The sequence below is a fragment of the Poecilia formosa genome, unplaced genomic scaffold (assembly GCF_000485575.1).
Source record: "Poecilia formosa unplaced genomic scaffold, Poecilia_formosa-5.1.2 Scaffold193, whole genome shotgun sequence".
NCBI classification, from domain to species: Eukaryota; Metazoa; Chordata; class Actinopteri; order Cyprinodontiformes; family Poeciliidae; genus Poecilia; species Poecilia formosa.
In genome coordinates, this window is record NW_006800132.1 from 371,677 (window position 1) to 386,059 (window position 14,383).

At 40.8% G+C, this 14,383-nt stretch overlaps 3 protein-coding genes across 3 annotated transcripts; 1 reads left to right on the top strand and 2 right to left on the bottom strand.

The window, feature by feature from the left end:
• The first annotated feature begins 163 nt into the window (after positions 1–163).
• tmem241 (transmembrane protein 241) lies at positions 164–4,468 on the top strand. Its single transcript, XM_007566581.2, has 15 exons — positions 164–395; positions 1,006–1,052; positions 1,126–1,203; positions 1,319–1,400; positions 1,518–1,595; positions 2,114–2,139; positions 2,507–2,558; positions 2,632–2,680; positions 2,766–2,808; positions 3,387–3,422; positions 3,657–3,691; positions 3,784–3,853; positions 3,973–4,066; positions 4,149–4,213; positions 4,295–4,468. The coding sequence occupies exons 1-15, from the start codon at positions 324–326 to the stop codon at positions 4,356–4,358; spliced, it is 891 nt and encodes a 296-aa protein (XP_007566643.1). The 5' UTR covers positions 164–323; the 3' UTR covers positions 4,359–4,468.
• rbbp8 (retinoblastoma binding protein 8) lies at positions 4,417–10,313 on the bottom strand. Its single transcript, XM_007566579.2, has 18 exons — positions 9,894–10,313; positions 9,769–9,811; positions 9,596–9,691; positions 9,084–9,175; positions 8,442–8,514; positions 8,039–8,214; positions 7,864–7,956; positions 7,585–7,658; positions 6,925–6,992; positions 6,567–6,837; positions 6,308–6,452; positions 5,712–5,806; positions 5,481–5,598; positions 5,234–5,389; positions 5,116–5,158; positions 4,953–5,040; positions 4,741–4,882; positions 4,417–4,659 (listed from the first exon to the last, which is right to left on the bottom strand). The coding sequence occupies exons 1-18, from the start codon at positions 9,994–9,996 to the stop codon at positions 4,562–4,564; spliced, it is 1,974 nt and encodes a 657-aa protein (XP_007566641.1). The 5' UTR covers positions 9,997–10,313; the 3' UTR covers positions 4,417–4,561.
• Positions 10,314–11,973: 1,660 nt separating this feature from the next.
• Positions 11,974–14,379, bottom strand: LOC103148015 (myelin-associated neurite-outgrowth inhibitor-like; the record flags this gene model as incomplete). Its single annotated transcript, XM_007566606.2, has 5 exons — positions 11,974–12,632; positions 13,011–13,135; positions 13,215–13,413; positions 13,500–13,642; positions 14,277–14,379. Coding segments are annotated over 4 exons (558 nt in total), but the record flags the coding sequence as incomplete, so codon positions are not given.
• Between the last annotated feature and the right edge of the window lie 4 nt (positions 14,380–14,383).

The window sequence follows — 14,383 nt, forward strand, 5'->3', positions numbered from 1 at the left end:
ATGGTAATAGAGGATAGGTTGTATTTTTATGTCTATTGTATTAACATACTACGACTACTACTACTACTACTACTACTAATAATAATAATAATAATAATAATAATACATTTAATGTCGACGGTGCAGCCAGGTGCCCCGCGAGCAAGTCATCTCTCCATTTGTAGACGATCTTTGTTTAGCGTCTTGACGTGTCTGCAGTGAGGGAAGTTTCCGAGCTTGAAAAACAGTTCTGTTGGGGAAGGCGCTATACATTGTATCAAATGTAGGATTTTTTGTCTTCGTATAGCCATAATGTATCTTCTGCAGAGTGTCTGCGGAACATCATGCACTGGAGAAGCCACGTGTCTGGACTCGCGTTTAGCTTCGTTTTCATTGTGTCATATTTCACGAATAAGGTAAGCGGTGAAAGGATAAGGGAGTCTATAAATGCCTGGTTTTAATAAAGTACTCATCCGGTGTGATTCAAAACGCAACCAGGGTATTATTGTATTATACTACGGTGTAGAAGCTAAAGGCAGCTACAACAAAGCTCTATTTAAAAGTCCCACAACAAACAGACATTTATGTTCTTACGTAACCACGTGACAACATAAATGACGATGCACCCCTTTTATCTGATACGTCTAAGTAAAATCGAGTGCTACCAAGTGTCTTCAGAAGTCCATAAAACAGTTAATTTGCGATTGTAATTTAATCCCAGCATAAATCCAGCTGTTTTGTGAAGGCCTCAGAGAACATTAGTGAACAAATGAGAATGCACATCGTTCTCAATGTTGAAACAAGGACGATGGAAGTGGCAGCATCATGCTTTGGGGATGCCTTTTCTTCAGCAGGGAGAGTGAAGGTGGATGGAGCTAAAAAAAAAAAAAAGTTCCTGTCTGTAATGAAAACAAAAAAAAAACCAAGACCAGAGTGGAATAGTTTCATTAAAAGTAATTCAAAACCCTAATAATGAATGATGGCACCACATCTATCGGAATATAACCCAACTGTTTTGTGTTGCAGTTTGTCCTGTCAGTGTTGAAATTCACCTATCCAACTTTGTTTCAAGGGTGAGTAGATAAAAAAACAACAAAACAACACTACGTCTTCACGCATAAAGTAACAAGAGATTGTTTTTCCAAGATGGCAGACATTTATTGGAGCCGCCCTGCTTCTGCTGAGTGGAAAGCTGGGCTGGGTGGAGATGAGTCGCATCCCCAGGTGCTCCTCTGCTACTCCTCTTGCTGTTTATGTTTTACCAGCTTACCAGCCATATCTAACAGCGAGGTGTGTGTGTGTGTGTGTGTGTGTGTGTGTGTGTGTGTGTCCGCTACAGATCCGCTGCTCTCTCCTGGCTTCCGGGCTCATTCCTTTTTGTGGGAAATATATACGCAGGCTCCAGGGCCTTATCACGAATAGTGAGTGATGGAATAACTCGTTTGGTGTCTACAAAAATGATATTTTTTTTTCTTTTTACTCGTGTGGTATGTACTGTGGTTTCTCACCGTTTTGTTTTCCTCTCACTTCTTGCACAGGACATTCCTTTCTTCTTCACTCTTCAGAATTCCTCCCATGTAGTTAGTTACATAATCGCCCGCGCCGTTCACAGAGAGGTAAGCGCATTCGCCGCCTGCTGTCTGCGTTACTTCATCTGATAATTGAATTGAACTGATAAAGCGGTATCAGTTCAATTCAAGATAGTTCAGATAGTGATGGTTGTGGGCAGGAAGGGGCTCTCCTGTAGCTGTCTATTTGAAGAAGCCTCTGACTGAAGACGCTCTGTTTTTTGTTTTGTTTTTTAATAGTAAAATTTCAATGAAGTTAATATCTGGTTGCTCTGTGACAACACTGCGCAAAACTTAGAGATTTGGATTTCGATTGAGATCCAGAGTCAAACAGCTGACAGTCATTCAGGAACCAACATGTGATTTCTTAGAAAAAAAGACTCAAGTAATTTAGACAATGAATCTACAGGAGCATCAAGAATTAGTTGGTGTTCATCTTATGACACTTTGAACACAGTCTGCGTGATTTTTCAATCCGAGAACTCGCTATGAACACAAAAAAATGTAGTCTGTCAAAATTGGATTCTTGTACATGACATGAGTTTTGTGTTCTCTCTCTCCTGCAGAAGACACAGCGGCTTAAAATAATCAGGTGAGCTTTTCTGTTCAGCCACTATTATGATAGAAAATCTACAGAATTTTACCAATTGAAGAAAAATCTGCCCTTGGAAAAACCCCTTAGATGTGGGTAAATGCATTGTCGGGTGAAAAATATCAAATCACGTGGAACAAATTGGACACCCAATGTGTGTTTATAACACTTGTAGAAATGTACAATACTGAGACATTCCAACAATTTAGGTGTAACACATCATTTAGTTTTATCGAAATCTAAGGCTTCACCAACTTGGAAGAAGTTTGAATGCACGCCGCACTTTCATAATTATGTTTTTTTTTTTTTAAGCATACGTTTAACGTCATAAATTTCTACACCTACATTATCCATCTCCCTGCTGCAGCGTTTTCCTCCTGCTGCTGTCGGCCATCAACCTGCCCCTGCATGACCCTCAGGTAACGGTTCTCCACAACGAACTGGTGGGTGTAACGCCGCCGCATGTCTCGTTACTCTATGCTCTCTTCACAGTTTGACCACAGCGGCTACGTTTGGGCTCTGTGCCATCTCTTCTGCGTCGGTAAGTACGGCGGTACGCAGCAGATCCTGACGTGGTCCGATTAAAGTCCGAAGCGTCCTCTGCATGACTGATCTGTCGTTTCCAGGCGCATACAGAGTGTTTCAAGTTCACAAGTCCACTAATCTGAGGTTGGTAGAACACGTGTAGTTGTCAGACGCATTTTAATGTCAGACTAAGATAAGCCGAGTAAAAAAAAAAAAAAAAACCCAAACCAATTTGGTTCTATGTGAAAAAGTTTGTAGCAATCTTGCTAGTTAGTAAAGTAATTTTCACAAAGTTTATAGATGATTTTGATAGCTTTTTTTTTTTGTAAGTATAATATTAAATGTGGTTGTATTTTCCCATCTTTCTTGTCTGAGTTCAAATATTTTAACAGAAATCTAAGAGGGCAATTACGTTTTGTCAGGACCATGCATTTCCAAGATGTGATGGTTCAGTTAGATCTCTTTTTTTCCCTCTTAATACTCAAAGATTGCACATCTGATAAATGCAATGCTCTTTTCAGGCTCCCTACACAGCTCTGCTCCTCAAATGCAAACTCCATTTTATAATCAGGAGCTCAAATCTGGGTTTGTTTCCAGAATATCACTGGTTAAAACACATCAGGAGGCGTTAACAGAAAAATCTCAGCTTTGTGGTATCAAAGAAATAAAGGCCAAAGTGAAACAGTAACTACATATTTCACTTCTTTTATTTTCTATTTTAGTGACATTGAACAGCAATGCATCAACTACTGGTTCAGGTAAGAATACAGTCGAATTTAATCAGAGTTCATGGAGATTTTTTTTAATTAATTTTGTACAATTATATTGAGACATTTAAACATACTAAAAGTCACAAAGCAGAGCTGTAAAGTAGCAGAAGCCCGCTAATCAACGGGACAAATCCGAGTCTTCGAAGGACCCTTTAATCAGCTCTACTAGGATTGTTTGTCTTTCATGCAAATATTCAACAGCTGTCGTTGTGTTTGAACTAGTGTGCTGCTGCTGGGTCTTGCTGCTCACCCGACAGGTATGACTGACCAAGTGGCGATTTAGCGCAGCTTTGGCTATGAATTCACGAAGCTTGGCATGTTTACATCGGACGACTTCGTCTCCCTGCAGGTGACATTAGCGGTGCCTTGGAGTTCCCCTCCCTCCAGTCCCACACGTTTCACTGCGGCTGCTGCGCCAGGTGACTGCAGATAGCAGCACATTATGATGACTTAATGTTAGATAAATGTGAAACTGTGCTATTTAAAAAAAATATATATATAATATATGTATGAATCAGCCCTGTTTCTGCCTCTGCAGTGCGTTGTTGGGGTTTTTGTTGCTGTTGGCCACGGTCAGATTAAAACGTGGGCCGTCCCTCGAGCACTTCAGGATTTGGGTTTTTCTGTCCAAGGTAAACGTCACAAAATGTCCGACAGTCAGCAGCTGCTTTCAAAATAATATGAGGTCATTTATTTGGTACCGTTTCCTCCCAGGTCGCAGCCATGCTCCTCTCTCCTTTGGTTTTCAACATGGACTTTAACTCTGCGTCTCTACTTTGGTTAGAATTTTACTCTGATTTCTAGAGAATATGCATTGTGAAATGACATAAAAGCATTAACATCTTATTATTTTTTCACAGTGTGGTTGGCAGCCATGTTGGAGAGGCACTGCTGCTGTATTCGGACAGAGAATCTCCACCATAAAGACAAAAACTTGCACTTCTTCAAGAGATTTTATTTTTTACCATTTCACATTTTTAAAAAATGTCTTGTTTTCTGATAATCTGAATAAAACTATACATATAGCACGCATTTTATCTTACAGTTCTACAGGAAGCACAAAGTTTTTACAGTCGCATTTAAAGCTGGAACATCCAGCTCAGGTCATATTTTAGAGGTGAACGGATTTAGCTCTGCTCCTGGCTTTTCTTTGGGGTGAACAAAACATTAAACGGCTGTCGCCTTCGTGAACGAGCCTGAGGGTTCTTCTCCTCCCTGATGTAACCTGAGCAAGACACAGAAAGCTTTCAGCTCAAGGTGTTGAAAGGCTGCGGTCGTCCTGTCTTTGCGGCTTAAAGTCGGTTACCTCTTTCGATGCAGGTCTGTGTTGACGGGAATCCGACTTCCCAGAAGTTTTCAGGGGTGCAGGGTGGAATGAAGCGGTATCGATGCCTGGAGCAAGCAGATAACTTCTTCTGTTTCTCCTCCTCGGGCAGATGAGCGTAGTACTGCAAGGAACAGGGAATTATTTCAACCAAACCTGACGTTTCAGGACCGGCTCCGACTCAGAATACACACCACTTCACATTCCTTGCATGTGGTGCCCTTCAGTTTTCTCCTCTCGTCTTTCTTGCGAATGACGGCCACGTGCGCAAACGTTGGCTCCCTGAGGCGTACAAGAAATCGTTGGAACCCATCCAACCCTCTAAAAATCTAAAATGTTGATTGGGAACCTTCTTACCGGGTTCTGCTGTGGCATGCAGGACTTTCAGGAAGATCTTGATCTAGTTGGATGAATAAATCAAAATCAAACTCAAAATAGGTGCCTTGTAAATGATTCTTTCAATCTAAACGCATACCGTTAATCTCCTCAACTTTCCCGCCATCATCATCATCATCACCACCACCACAATGCTGACTCTGATCCAGGTTGGAGCAGGTGTACGACTTGTACTCCCCAAAAGTTGTTGCATCAAACATCATATCCAAACTGTCGTTGGCCTTTTCGCCGAGTCCTTGGAAAATTAAACACCTTATGAGAATCAACCACCTAATTTCTCCGCCCGCTCATTTTAAAAACAACAAACAAAAAAACATCGCCTATACCAGACTTGACGCGTTCCCCGTCCTGACTGTCCTCTGCTCGACGCTGCAGCATGCTGTGGCTGACCCAGGTGCAGTCGGTGTCTGCCAGCTCTCCAGGTCGCTGTTCTTCTTCCACTTCCTAAAAACATAGCAAAGGAAGTAATTAAAAAAAAATACTTCAGAATTATTTATATGTGAATGAAGAAGATAGAAACACCACAGCTGCCAAAGTTGTATGTTTAAATGCCGTACCTCGCTCTCAAACATGGACAAGGCGAGCGCCGGGTCGATGCTCCACGTGGACTCCACCATTCCCTTCCTGCCGGCTGGGAAAACACCACATTCAGCTGAAACGATTAATCGTGAAGAATCGATTGTTGAAACGGTTGCCAACTAATTTAGTACATCGATTAATTGTTTTGGACCCCCCAAAAAGGCCATTTTCTGAAGGAACAACACATCCAGAGCAGTAATTAAGTCACAACTCTGCAAAAAATACATCGATTTTGAATCTAAGATAAACAAAAAACCTTTTGTCTGTAAATACGTTCTACACAAAAGTCCTCAAGAGGCTTAGTTTTAACTTCTCCTGGTTCATATTATGTATAATTAATTTTTTTTTATTTTTTTTTTGTAAATCTACTAACCAGATTTTGGTACCCATTTATTAACTGATTAATCCAAAGAATAATCAACCATTTATTGGATTAACAATTACTACAAGTGTTACAATTTTTTAACCGATTAATCAGAATAACTGATTAATTGGTAACTAAAATAATCATCAGTTGCAGCCATAGAAAAGGCTTGCCCAATAAAATCTCTACTCTATGCTGTAAATGACTGACCGTTGTTAGATTGAAGGCATTTCTGTGTCGCACTCCGATCCTGCGGAGGCGCTCTTCTACTCCCATCTGGTTCGTCTCCAGCTTTACTCAGTGGCTTCTTGAAAGTGGGACTTGCATAAGAGACGTTCAGCTTTTGGTTTGGAGCCTGTGGAACGTTGAACGATTTTTCTGAAACTGTAATTCTGACAAATGTCATTCTCAGACTCTGATAGGTCTTGGAAATTGAGTTAAAACATAATTTAAAAAAAGGAATTGCTACCTCGTTGTCCGGCTGCTCCTTTCTGAAGCTAGGTGTGGTGGTCTGGCTCGTGGTTTCAAGTTGTAAGGGTTTACCTTCCTTCTGATTATCCACCTTCTCCTTACTCCCTGCTCTGCCTTCTCCCTGCAGCTCAGCGCCACTGTCGTCCTTCTTCCGTTTGGCCCAGCAAACGGAGCCTTCCTCTGAAAAGCGTTTAATACATGGAAGAAGAGACGGCGATTTCTCCGTGGTCGAGTCTGGACTGCGGGTCTGTGCAGCTGAAGAGAAAGGCCTTAAAGTGTGGGGGAATAAAAGATTATTAGAACTTCTTGCTGATAACACAGAAGGATCTAACATAATCAAATGTCGTCGTGCTTGCCTTAAGCGAGCGTTGTGCTTCCAGATATTTCGTGTGCTGTTTAGATGACGTGGAGTCAACTCGGCTTTCTGAGGCAACAGATTTAAAATGAAAGAAGAACAGAAACCTGTCAAGTTGGCTGGGATGGGAAACAGGCCCACAGCATCACAGATCCTTCACCAAACTTATTAATTGGCATCAGGGGCCTTTCAACATACGCTGACCCAAAGCACTCGGTTCCAGTTGGCATTTGTGATGGTAGGACAGGGAGATATTTTACTTCCCTCAGCATTCAGCTTTCTGTTGGTGGTGGTTCTTTGCCCAGACTTGCTTCCCATAGTTCAAGTGTTTCAAACTTTCAATTATTGTTCTGACTGCAGATTTATGAACGTAGTATTTTCGTTTTATCTTTTCCATTTTGAATATCGGCTCCAATTAATGGAAAGTGATGGACTGTCTAATCAACCTACAAGTACAAATTTAAAAAACATGGAGGGACTTTTATGTTGTAGAAATTAAGAGTTGAAATAAATATAGCACTTCTGACTTGCTTCTTTTAAAGCAATTTGTTCCATAATGTAGAAATATTTCACCAGATCCATCACTAATGCAATAAAATATGAATATATTTTTGTTGCATGTATTGGGCGCTGTATGTTAATCACACAGAGCTGTACTTACAAGATGGCGACAGTCAAGCACCTCTAAAGCGCACGTTTCTGCAACTACCTTCTCAGTTTCTTCTTTCATGTCATCTGAAATAATGGAAATTTCAAAATAAAAGTCCACAGTACGACTTAAAAAGAAAAGAAAAAGACCACCAAATTTTACAGAATCTTAATCTGAAATTCTACAAACAATAGTACGAGTATTGTACTTGGTAAATATGCGATTTCTTTATGTATTTTTTCCCTCTTTCTGGTGTCATTAAGCTGTAAAAACCAGTAGGTGTGGTTATACTTGAGCTCTGGGATGTGTCCAGTTCACAAGTGTTTGGCACAAGCACTTCTCTCCCAGAATTCTTTGCACCTCCATCAGCCTCTTTCTTCAACTCTTTAATGAGAATAAAAAAACAGATAAAGATATATTTTATCACCATGAGAGCTGATTGTTGGTGCCTCAAGATGGGGCCGACCATTAAAGAGGGAGTTATTCTTCTGCGGCAGCGGCGTCTCTGCGTAACGAACACGTCTGCTCTTGTCGGGGTGTTTACGTTTCCTCAGTCTGTTCGCCGCTGGCAGTGAACTGGTCAGGATCGGCGAGTCCGGGATGACGCCCTCGTCCCGCTCCGACGTCTCCTCCAGGTCCGCACTGATGCAAAAACAACATCTGCTGATGAAAGGGGAAGTGAAACCTTCCTCTACCTTCCTGTCTGACACCAGAACCTGAAAAAGTCACTAACATTACCAGAGAATAGCTAGAAATGTTTTGTTTTTGTCTTTTCAACACCAGAAGTGAAACTTTAACAATAAATGATTTGACTTTAAATGAAAGAAAACTAAATTTCATGCTGCATTTATTTAAGCTAGCAGACTTACTGACGCATCTTCATCTTTTGCAGTTCAGCTTGAAGATTTCTGTTTTCATCTTCCAGGTTTTTGTTCTCATTTTCTGGAAGGTATAAAAAAACAAACAAACAAAAAAAAAACTCTTAAATACATCCCAGAATGTAAGATCATTATGCCCAGTGATGCTCAGAGTGACAAAGGTTCAAAACACACATGGTTCTTCAGGCTTTGGTAAGTAGAATAAGCAATAGATTAATCGATAACTAAACTTCTTAATACTTTTATTAGCTTTTTTTTTATAAACCTTTTAAAACATCTTTGGCTGCGTGATCGGATGGTTTCTCTCATTGTACATCAATTAGTCTAAATGTATTTAAAACAATCAGAGCACGTGGGGATGGGGATGACCAGCCACACTGATGAGTGATTGACAGCGCAAAGACCCGCCTCTTGACTCTGATTGGTTGCACTGAGGAAAGACAGAGGAGCTAAATTTTTTTCAATTATCCATCTGATACCAGTCTGTCACTATATGGTGACAGGTTTCAAAATGTGTAAAAAAAAATATTTATGGGGTTAGGGTTACTGCAGCTTTTATACTTTAGATCAGTGGTTCCCAAACGTTTTCTCCTGGTTGAAAGTGCCTCTTAGTATAGAAAAAAAAAAAATTACTTAGTTTAGTGATGACAACCATATTCTGATCCTGACTGCTTTTCAGCTTCTCCTCCAAGGCAGCGCATCGATCACACTCTGCGACACGGAGCCTGGAAACAGGAAATGTTCTTCTCAGTTTGCTAGATGTCTTACAGCACAATTGTGACACTTCAAATGTGATGTAGCCTGTCAACTGTCCGCTTAGACAGATGCAACAATTATGGAGGCATAATCTCCCCACCGGCGCCGGTGGGGAGATTATGCCTCCATAATCCATAATCCAAATCTTCCCATTGGTTTGAAAATGCATTAGTAGTCATTATCCACATCTTAATTTGGAGCTATTTGGACTTTTAGCTTCTATATGTGCATTGGAAATAAATGTAACTTGAACCTACAAAGCATGCTTTTATTTTATTTTTAAAGCTATCCTAATTTTGTTCTCTTGTCTGCAATGCAACAAGATCCACCATTCTGTTTACCCTAAAAGTTCCCTGGGCAAAACAGAAGTGTGAGTCTTGTGAGGTTACCTGTCTTCCAGCAGGCCGATGGAGTCCTGGAGGCTTTTGTTTTGTTCCTTGAGCTGCTGGTTGCGATTATAAAACACCTCCAGCTTCTGAGCGTCTCTGCAAAGAAACAAAGTTAATCTCAGCTGGCCTGCGGGTGATCAGTGCAGTTATAGCAAATGGTGCAACATACTCACAGACAGCGGTCCTTTTTCAGTTTACTCACTTTCGACTCATATTCTAGAAGACGAAAAATGCTGAACGTGAATGTCTAAAACACAGTTTTAAGTTACTTGTATTTAATCTCGGCGGGGTGTGTTACCTTGTACCGTGTTCTGGTGGCACTCTTTTAGCTGCCTCCAAACGTCCTCAAAGAGGTCAGCGGGACTGACGGAGCAGCCGCTGCGGTCTCCTGGACTGCTCATCCTCCGTTGACCCGTCAGCAAGTTATTTTTTTATTCATTTAAATGTAGGCTAGACTCTTGACTATTTAATAAACGCAGCTGCGAATTTTCAAAGACAGCTTCAGCTACTAAAATACTACAAATTCGTTGCGGCTCATTTAGCTCGAAGGAAAGACACGAATAGTATTTACACCAACAGGTTTGAGACACAGCTACAGCAAAGAGGCAAATATCTGCGCTGAACTGAAAACAAACATGTCTCTCTACCTTGAAGTTAGCGCGCCGAGTTGCATCATGGGAAGTCTTCTTCTGGCGGCTGAGCGTCTGTGGTTCTGGCGCCCTCTACTGTTCAAGGCAAACTCTTTCACCCTCATAAGGTGACTTGCCGAAACATTTTGTCACATTGCAACGAAAAACTTCCACATATATTCTCACGGCGTTATAAAATAGAAGAACATATAGTTAATTCGGAAGTAGAAGGAAATGATATGTTAATTAGAAACATATTTACAAAAAAAGATATTTTAAAAGACGAAGCCAAAAAGAAAATTACTAGCAACAATTGCATATCCTGTATTTTTAGGCAGGTGCTACTTGCAAAGAGAAAATAAAATTGTTTTTATAGGCTCATTTATTATATTCAATGGAACTACTTATACCTGAAAATGAGTTACTGTTGAGATTTAGAATCTCAATCGATGAATCATAATTTGTATTGACACACGGAGCATAAAATCAGCCAAGAAAAGCATTCAGACTTTACTTATTTTATTAACTTTCAGCGCTGAAAGGAGACACTTTACCATTACATCCGAGAAGAGTTTCTAAAAAAGTCTGTGCAGCGTCTGAGGAGAAAGAGGAGGGCAGCTGATTATATGGACGGAAGACACTCCCTGAAATCATACCATGCCTCTGTGGCCTGATAAGAGAAAATAAAATTGTTTTTATAGGCTCATTTATTATATTCAATGGAACTACTTATACCTGAAAATGAGTTACGTAAGTGTAAAGTCATTATTTATTCAGTGGAAAGTATTTGAAAAAAAAAAAAGAGAGAGACACAGAGGTTTTCCCTTATAGTTGGTTTTTATTTTTAGAGTACAAAACATGAACCAAAATCACAAAAATAACATTTACAAAACAGATTATTTAACTGAGGTGACCGAGGCAACATAGAAAAAGCATTTCTGAAACGAGTGATACTGGTGGGTTTACTTTGAGGTAAGACAGCGAGCCATGTCGAAGGGTAAATCAAAGAAAAAAAAATCTTGAACTGTTTTCACTTAGTGCCTTCATTCAGTAGTGCTATTCACAACTGGACTTGAACAATATGATGTTTTCCTAACATAGCCACAGTTAGCAGTGATTTAATGCTGTAGTGCGTCAGAGCTACCTGGACACAAACTAGCTCGATGTGAACGTTTAAAGCATGTTGCACTTGTATGGCACCGCTTTTTATGAACATTTTTTATTTTTCAACATTAAGACCGTTTCTTTTACGCGTGCGCGCACACACGCCCACGCCTACACACACACACGCACACACACAAAATGGCGTTCCCATTCATTTGTTCTCGTCAAACGATTCCCCCAACTTCTCTCCGTTCCTTGCTAAAGAACACTTCTGGCCAAAACGAAGACGCTGCAGCTCTAACAGGCCGAAACTGCTTTTGGTCTTTTTTCTATTTTTGTTTTTTTTTTTTAGAAAGCAAGTTTTCCTAAAAACACAGAAAAAGAAGAAGAAAAAGAAATGAAACACTCGGGCTGGTTAAGTTGCGGAATGGCTGTCAGTCAGAGGCACGAACTCAAACACTCCCCATCTCTTTTTTCCCCTCCCCCCAAAATACAAAAAAAAAAAAAAAGTAAAGTAAAGACGCTGCGTCATTTAAGGAAACAATAAAAACCTTGCGTTACATATTGAAAGCAGTGGAAATGGTAAGACTCTGCGTCGGAGTACGCAGGCACGTTTTTGCATGAAAAATCTTTTCTTTTTTTTCACATTTATGAGACGGTCACTGGTGATTCAGCATTGCAGATTATTACTTTTTTTTTTAGTTCCTTTGGACGTGTGCCTTTTATTGACTTTGCATCTGTCACAGCAGGTAGATCAAGCTAGCATTACTTCATATATCTATATATATATATTTATATACACACACACACATGCATTCAACGTCATAGGTATCCTCCAAATAATAATAATAATTAAAAAAGGAAACAAACAAAAAAAGAAATAGAACTCCCTTTTTACCACTTCAGAGTTTAAGCTATAAAAACCTGCATGACAGTCCGCAAAAGGTTCGCCTGGAGGTTTTTTTTTTTTTTTTTTTACTTTTTTGCAGTTTGATGTGAGATATGAGGCCAGGCTGCAGAGGTGCTGATGCTGGCGGGGACTGGAAGGAAAGTGGGGGGGATGGGGGAATGCAGCCTTGTTGATATAAGAGGGATGGGGTAAGGGGAGGGATACATGGAGATGGGCCTATCCTTCCAAGCCCCCTCCATGTTGGAACGGGGCTCTGATCTATGTTAGTTGGGCTTTAGATTCACATTATGCTGGAAGAAGACTAAGTGGTTTGCAGACGCTGCGAGGGCAGGCCGCTGCCGAGAGCAAAAAACACTGGAGTAGAGTGTGAATGCATATCTAACGCCTTTGCGACCTGCGGGGAGAAGAACGGGCATGAGTCAAGACGGGTTTCTGCGCGCCGCTCGAAAACTATTCACACCCTTTGAACTACTTTATTTTTCTTCACATTTTGACACATAAAAAACAAACTCATTTTCATACTAGGATCATGAATGTTCTCAATGTTTTATGGATGCCAGAATGCATCGATAAAACCCTTTAACAAATTGTTGAAAAAGTAACCGCTGTGTCCGCATTCCATATTTATTTCTTAAAATTAAAATCTTTTCGCATTGATCAATTTTAACACTCTTGACGTTTATGATGTGATAAAATGTGAAAAAGTTAAAGGGACGTGAATATTTCTGCAATATTGAGAGATTTTGGATATTCAGTCATACACTGGACTCACGCTTCAGTCTCTTCACCACTGTGAGGGCACATAACTGTAGCTGGGGGTGCCGGGGGGCCGATACGTGGGCATCGTAACTTGGTGGGGGGCAACGGGTGCTGGTGATGGACTTGTCAACAAAGTTCCTAGAAAGAAACACAAACAAACACGTTTCGTTTGGTCCCGAAGCGCACCGCTAACGTGTTGGAAACCGCCCAAGCTCACCTGCTGACATGGCCATGGTTGTGCCCGCTACCATCCCCATGGTTACACCGTTGGGGCGAGAGGGAGGGATGGGCGGGGCGTACATGGCCGCGGGCATCCCGTTGGGCTGGACCACCGTCGTGTGATGGATGACGTGAGGCGGAGCAGCGTACAGCGGCTGCGTGTAATAGGTGCCTTGCTGTTGTGACGGTATTAGCGCCTGGATCAAAGAGGAGCAACATATTTTTAGGAAAATACGATCACGCCGTCAGACATGACAGTCCAAACCTTTTCCCGGTCACTGACCTGTGCGTAAGGGCTCTGTTGGGGATAGGTGCTCCTCACAGGGTAAACGGCGGTGGGATATGGGTTCGGAGAGGAGGAATATGGCGGGACGGTCCCCGTGTTGGGAGAGCAGGACATTTTGAAAGCAGTGCCAGTGGCATAGCCTAGCAAGAGGAAACACTTTGTTTTATTCAGGGTTTCACCAACTTTGAAAACTTTTTTAAAGACCATTAATGACCGCCTCAAGTCACAGAACGCAACAAAGACGTTTGAGTGCGACTCTTTTGCCTGAATCCAGTGAGAAAAACAAATACATGGAGTATATGAAATGAAATAGTCCTGCCAAGACAAACTTACCTTTTTAAAATGAATTTAAGATATTTTAAGGCCTTAATTTAAGATGAATAAATTTAACACTTTTTAATGATGCGCTGACAAACTGCTATTGCTTGCACATACTGTAAATTTTTAAAACTGTTAACTGGCATTGAAAATATCCACATTTAGAAACTTCTTTTTTTTTTTTCAAATAAAATAAGAAGTCACAGTTAGTGAAGTTATTACAAGTCCTATTAAATAAATGTGACTGAATAATCTCTTTTGTTATTAATGTGTCGTTTTGAGATTGGGAACTTTTAATTCATAATCACTGGTAAAAAGTCAAATGCTACTGTTGCAACTCCAGTAACATTTCAGTTATTTTAAGCAACAACTAAAATGCCACAATAATTGTAACAAACATTCAGGTGGTAAAGGAAGGCAAAAGAAAAACGTTCAAAGCGACAGTTCAGTTCTCACCGTTGGGGAAGCCCGGGTTTGCTCCTGCATAAACACTGGGACTGTATGCCGGTGCAGCGGTCGCGTATCCGACAGGGAATCCAGCTGCTGTGACCAAACAAAGGGGC

Excerpts from the sequence above, each read along its gene's own strand:
- tmem241 (XM_007566581.2), top strand. The coding sequence starts at position 324 with ATGCACTGGAGAAGCCACGTGTCTGGACTCGCGTTTAGCTTCGTTTTC. Across the intron at positions 396-1,005 it reads TGTCATATTTCACGAATAAG|TTTGTCCTGTCAGTGTTGAA; the intron begins GTAAGCGGTGAA and ends TTTGTGTTGCAG. Across the intron at positions 4,214-4,294 it reads AACTCTGCGTCTCTACTTTG|TGTGGTTGGCAGCCATGTTG; the intron begins GTTAGAATTTTA and ends ATTTTTTCACAG.
- rbbp8 (XM_007566579.2), bottom strand. The coding sequence starts at position 9,996 with ATGAGCAGTCCAGGAGACCGCAGCGGCTGCTCCGTCAGTCCCGCTGAC. Across the intron at positions 9,812-9,893 it reads CCACCAGAACACGGTACAAG|AATATGAGTCGAAAGTGAGT; the intron begins GTAACACACCCC and ends TTCGTCTTCTAG. Across the intron at positions 6,993-7,584 it reads TGCTTGACTGTCGCCATCTT|AAAGCCGAGTTGACTCCACG; the intron begins GTAAGTACAGCT and ends CTGTTGCCTCAG.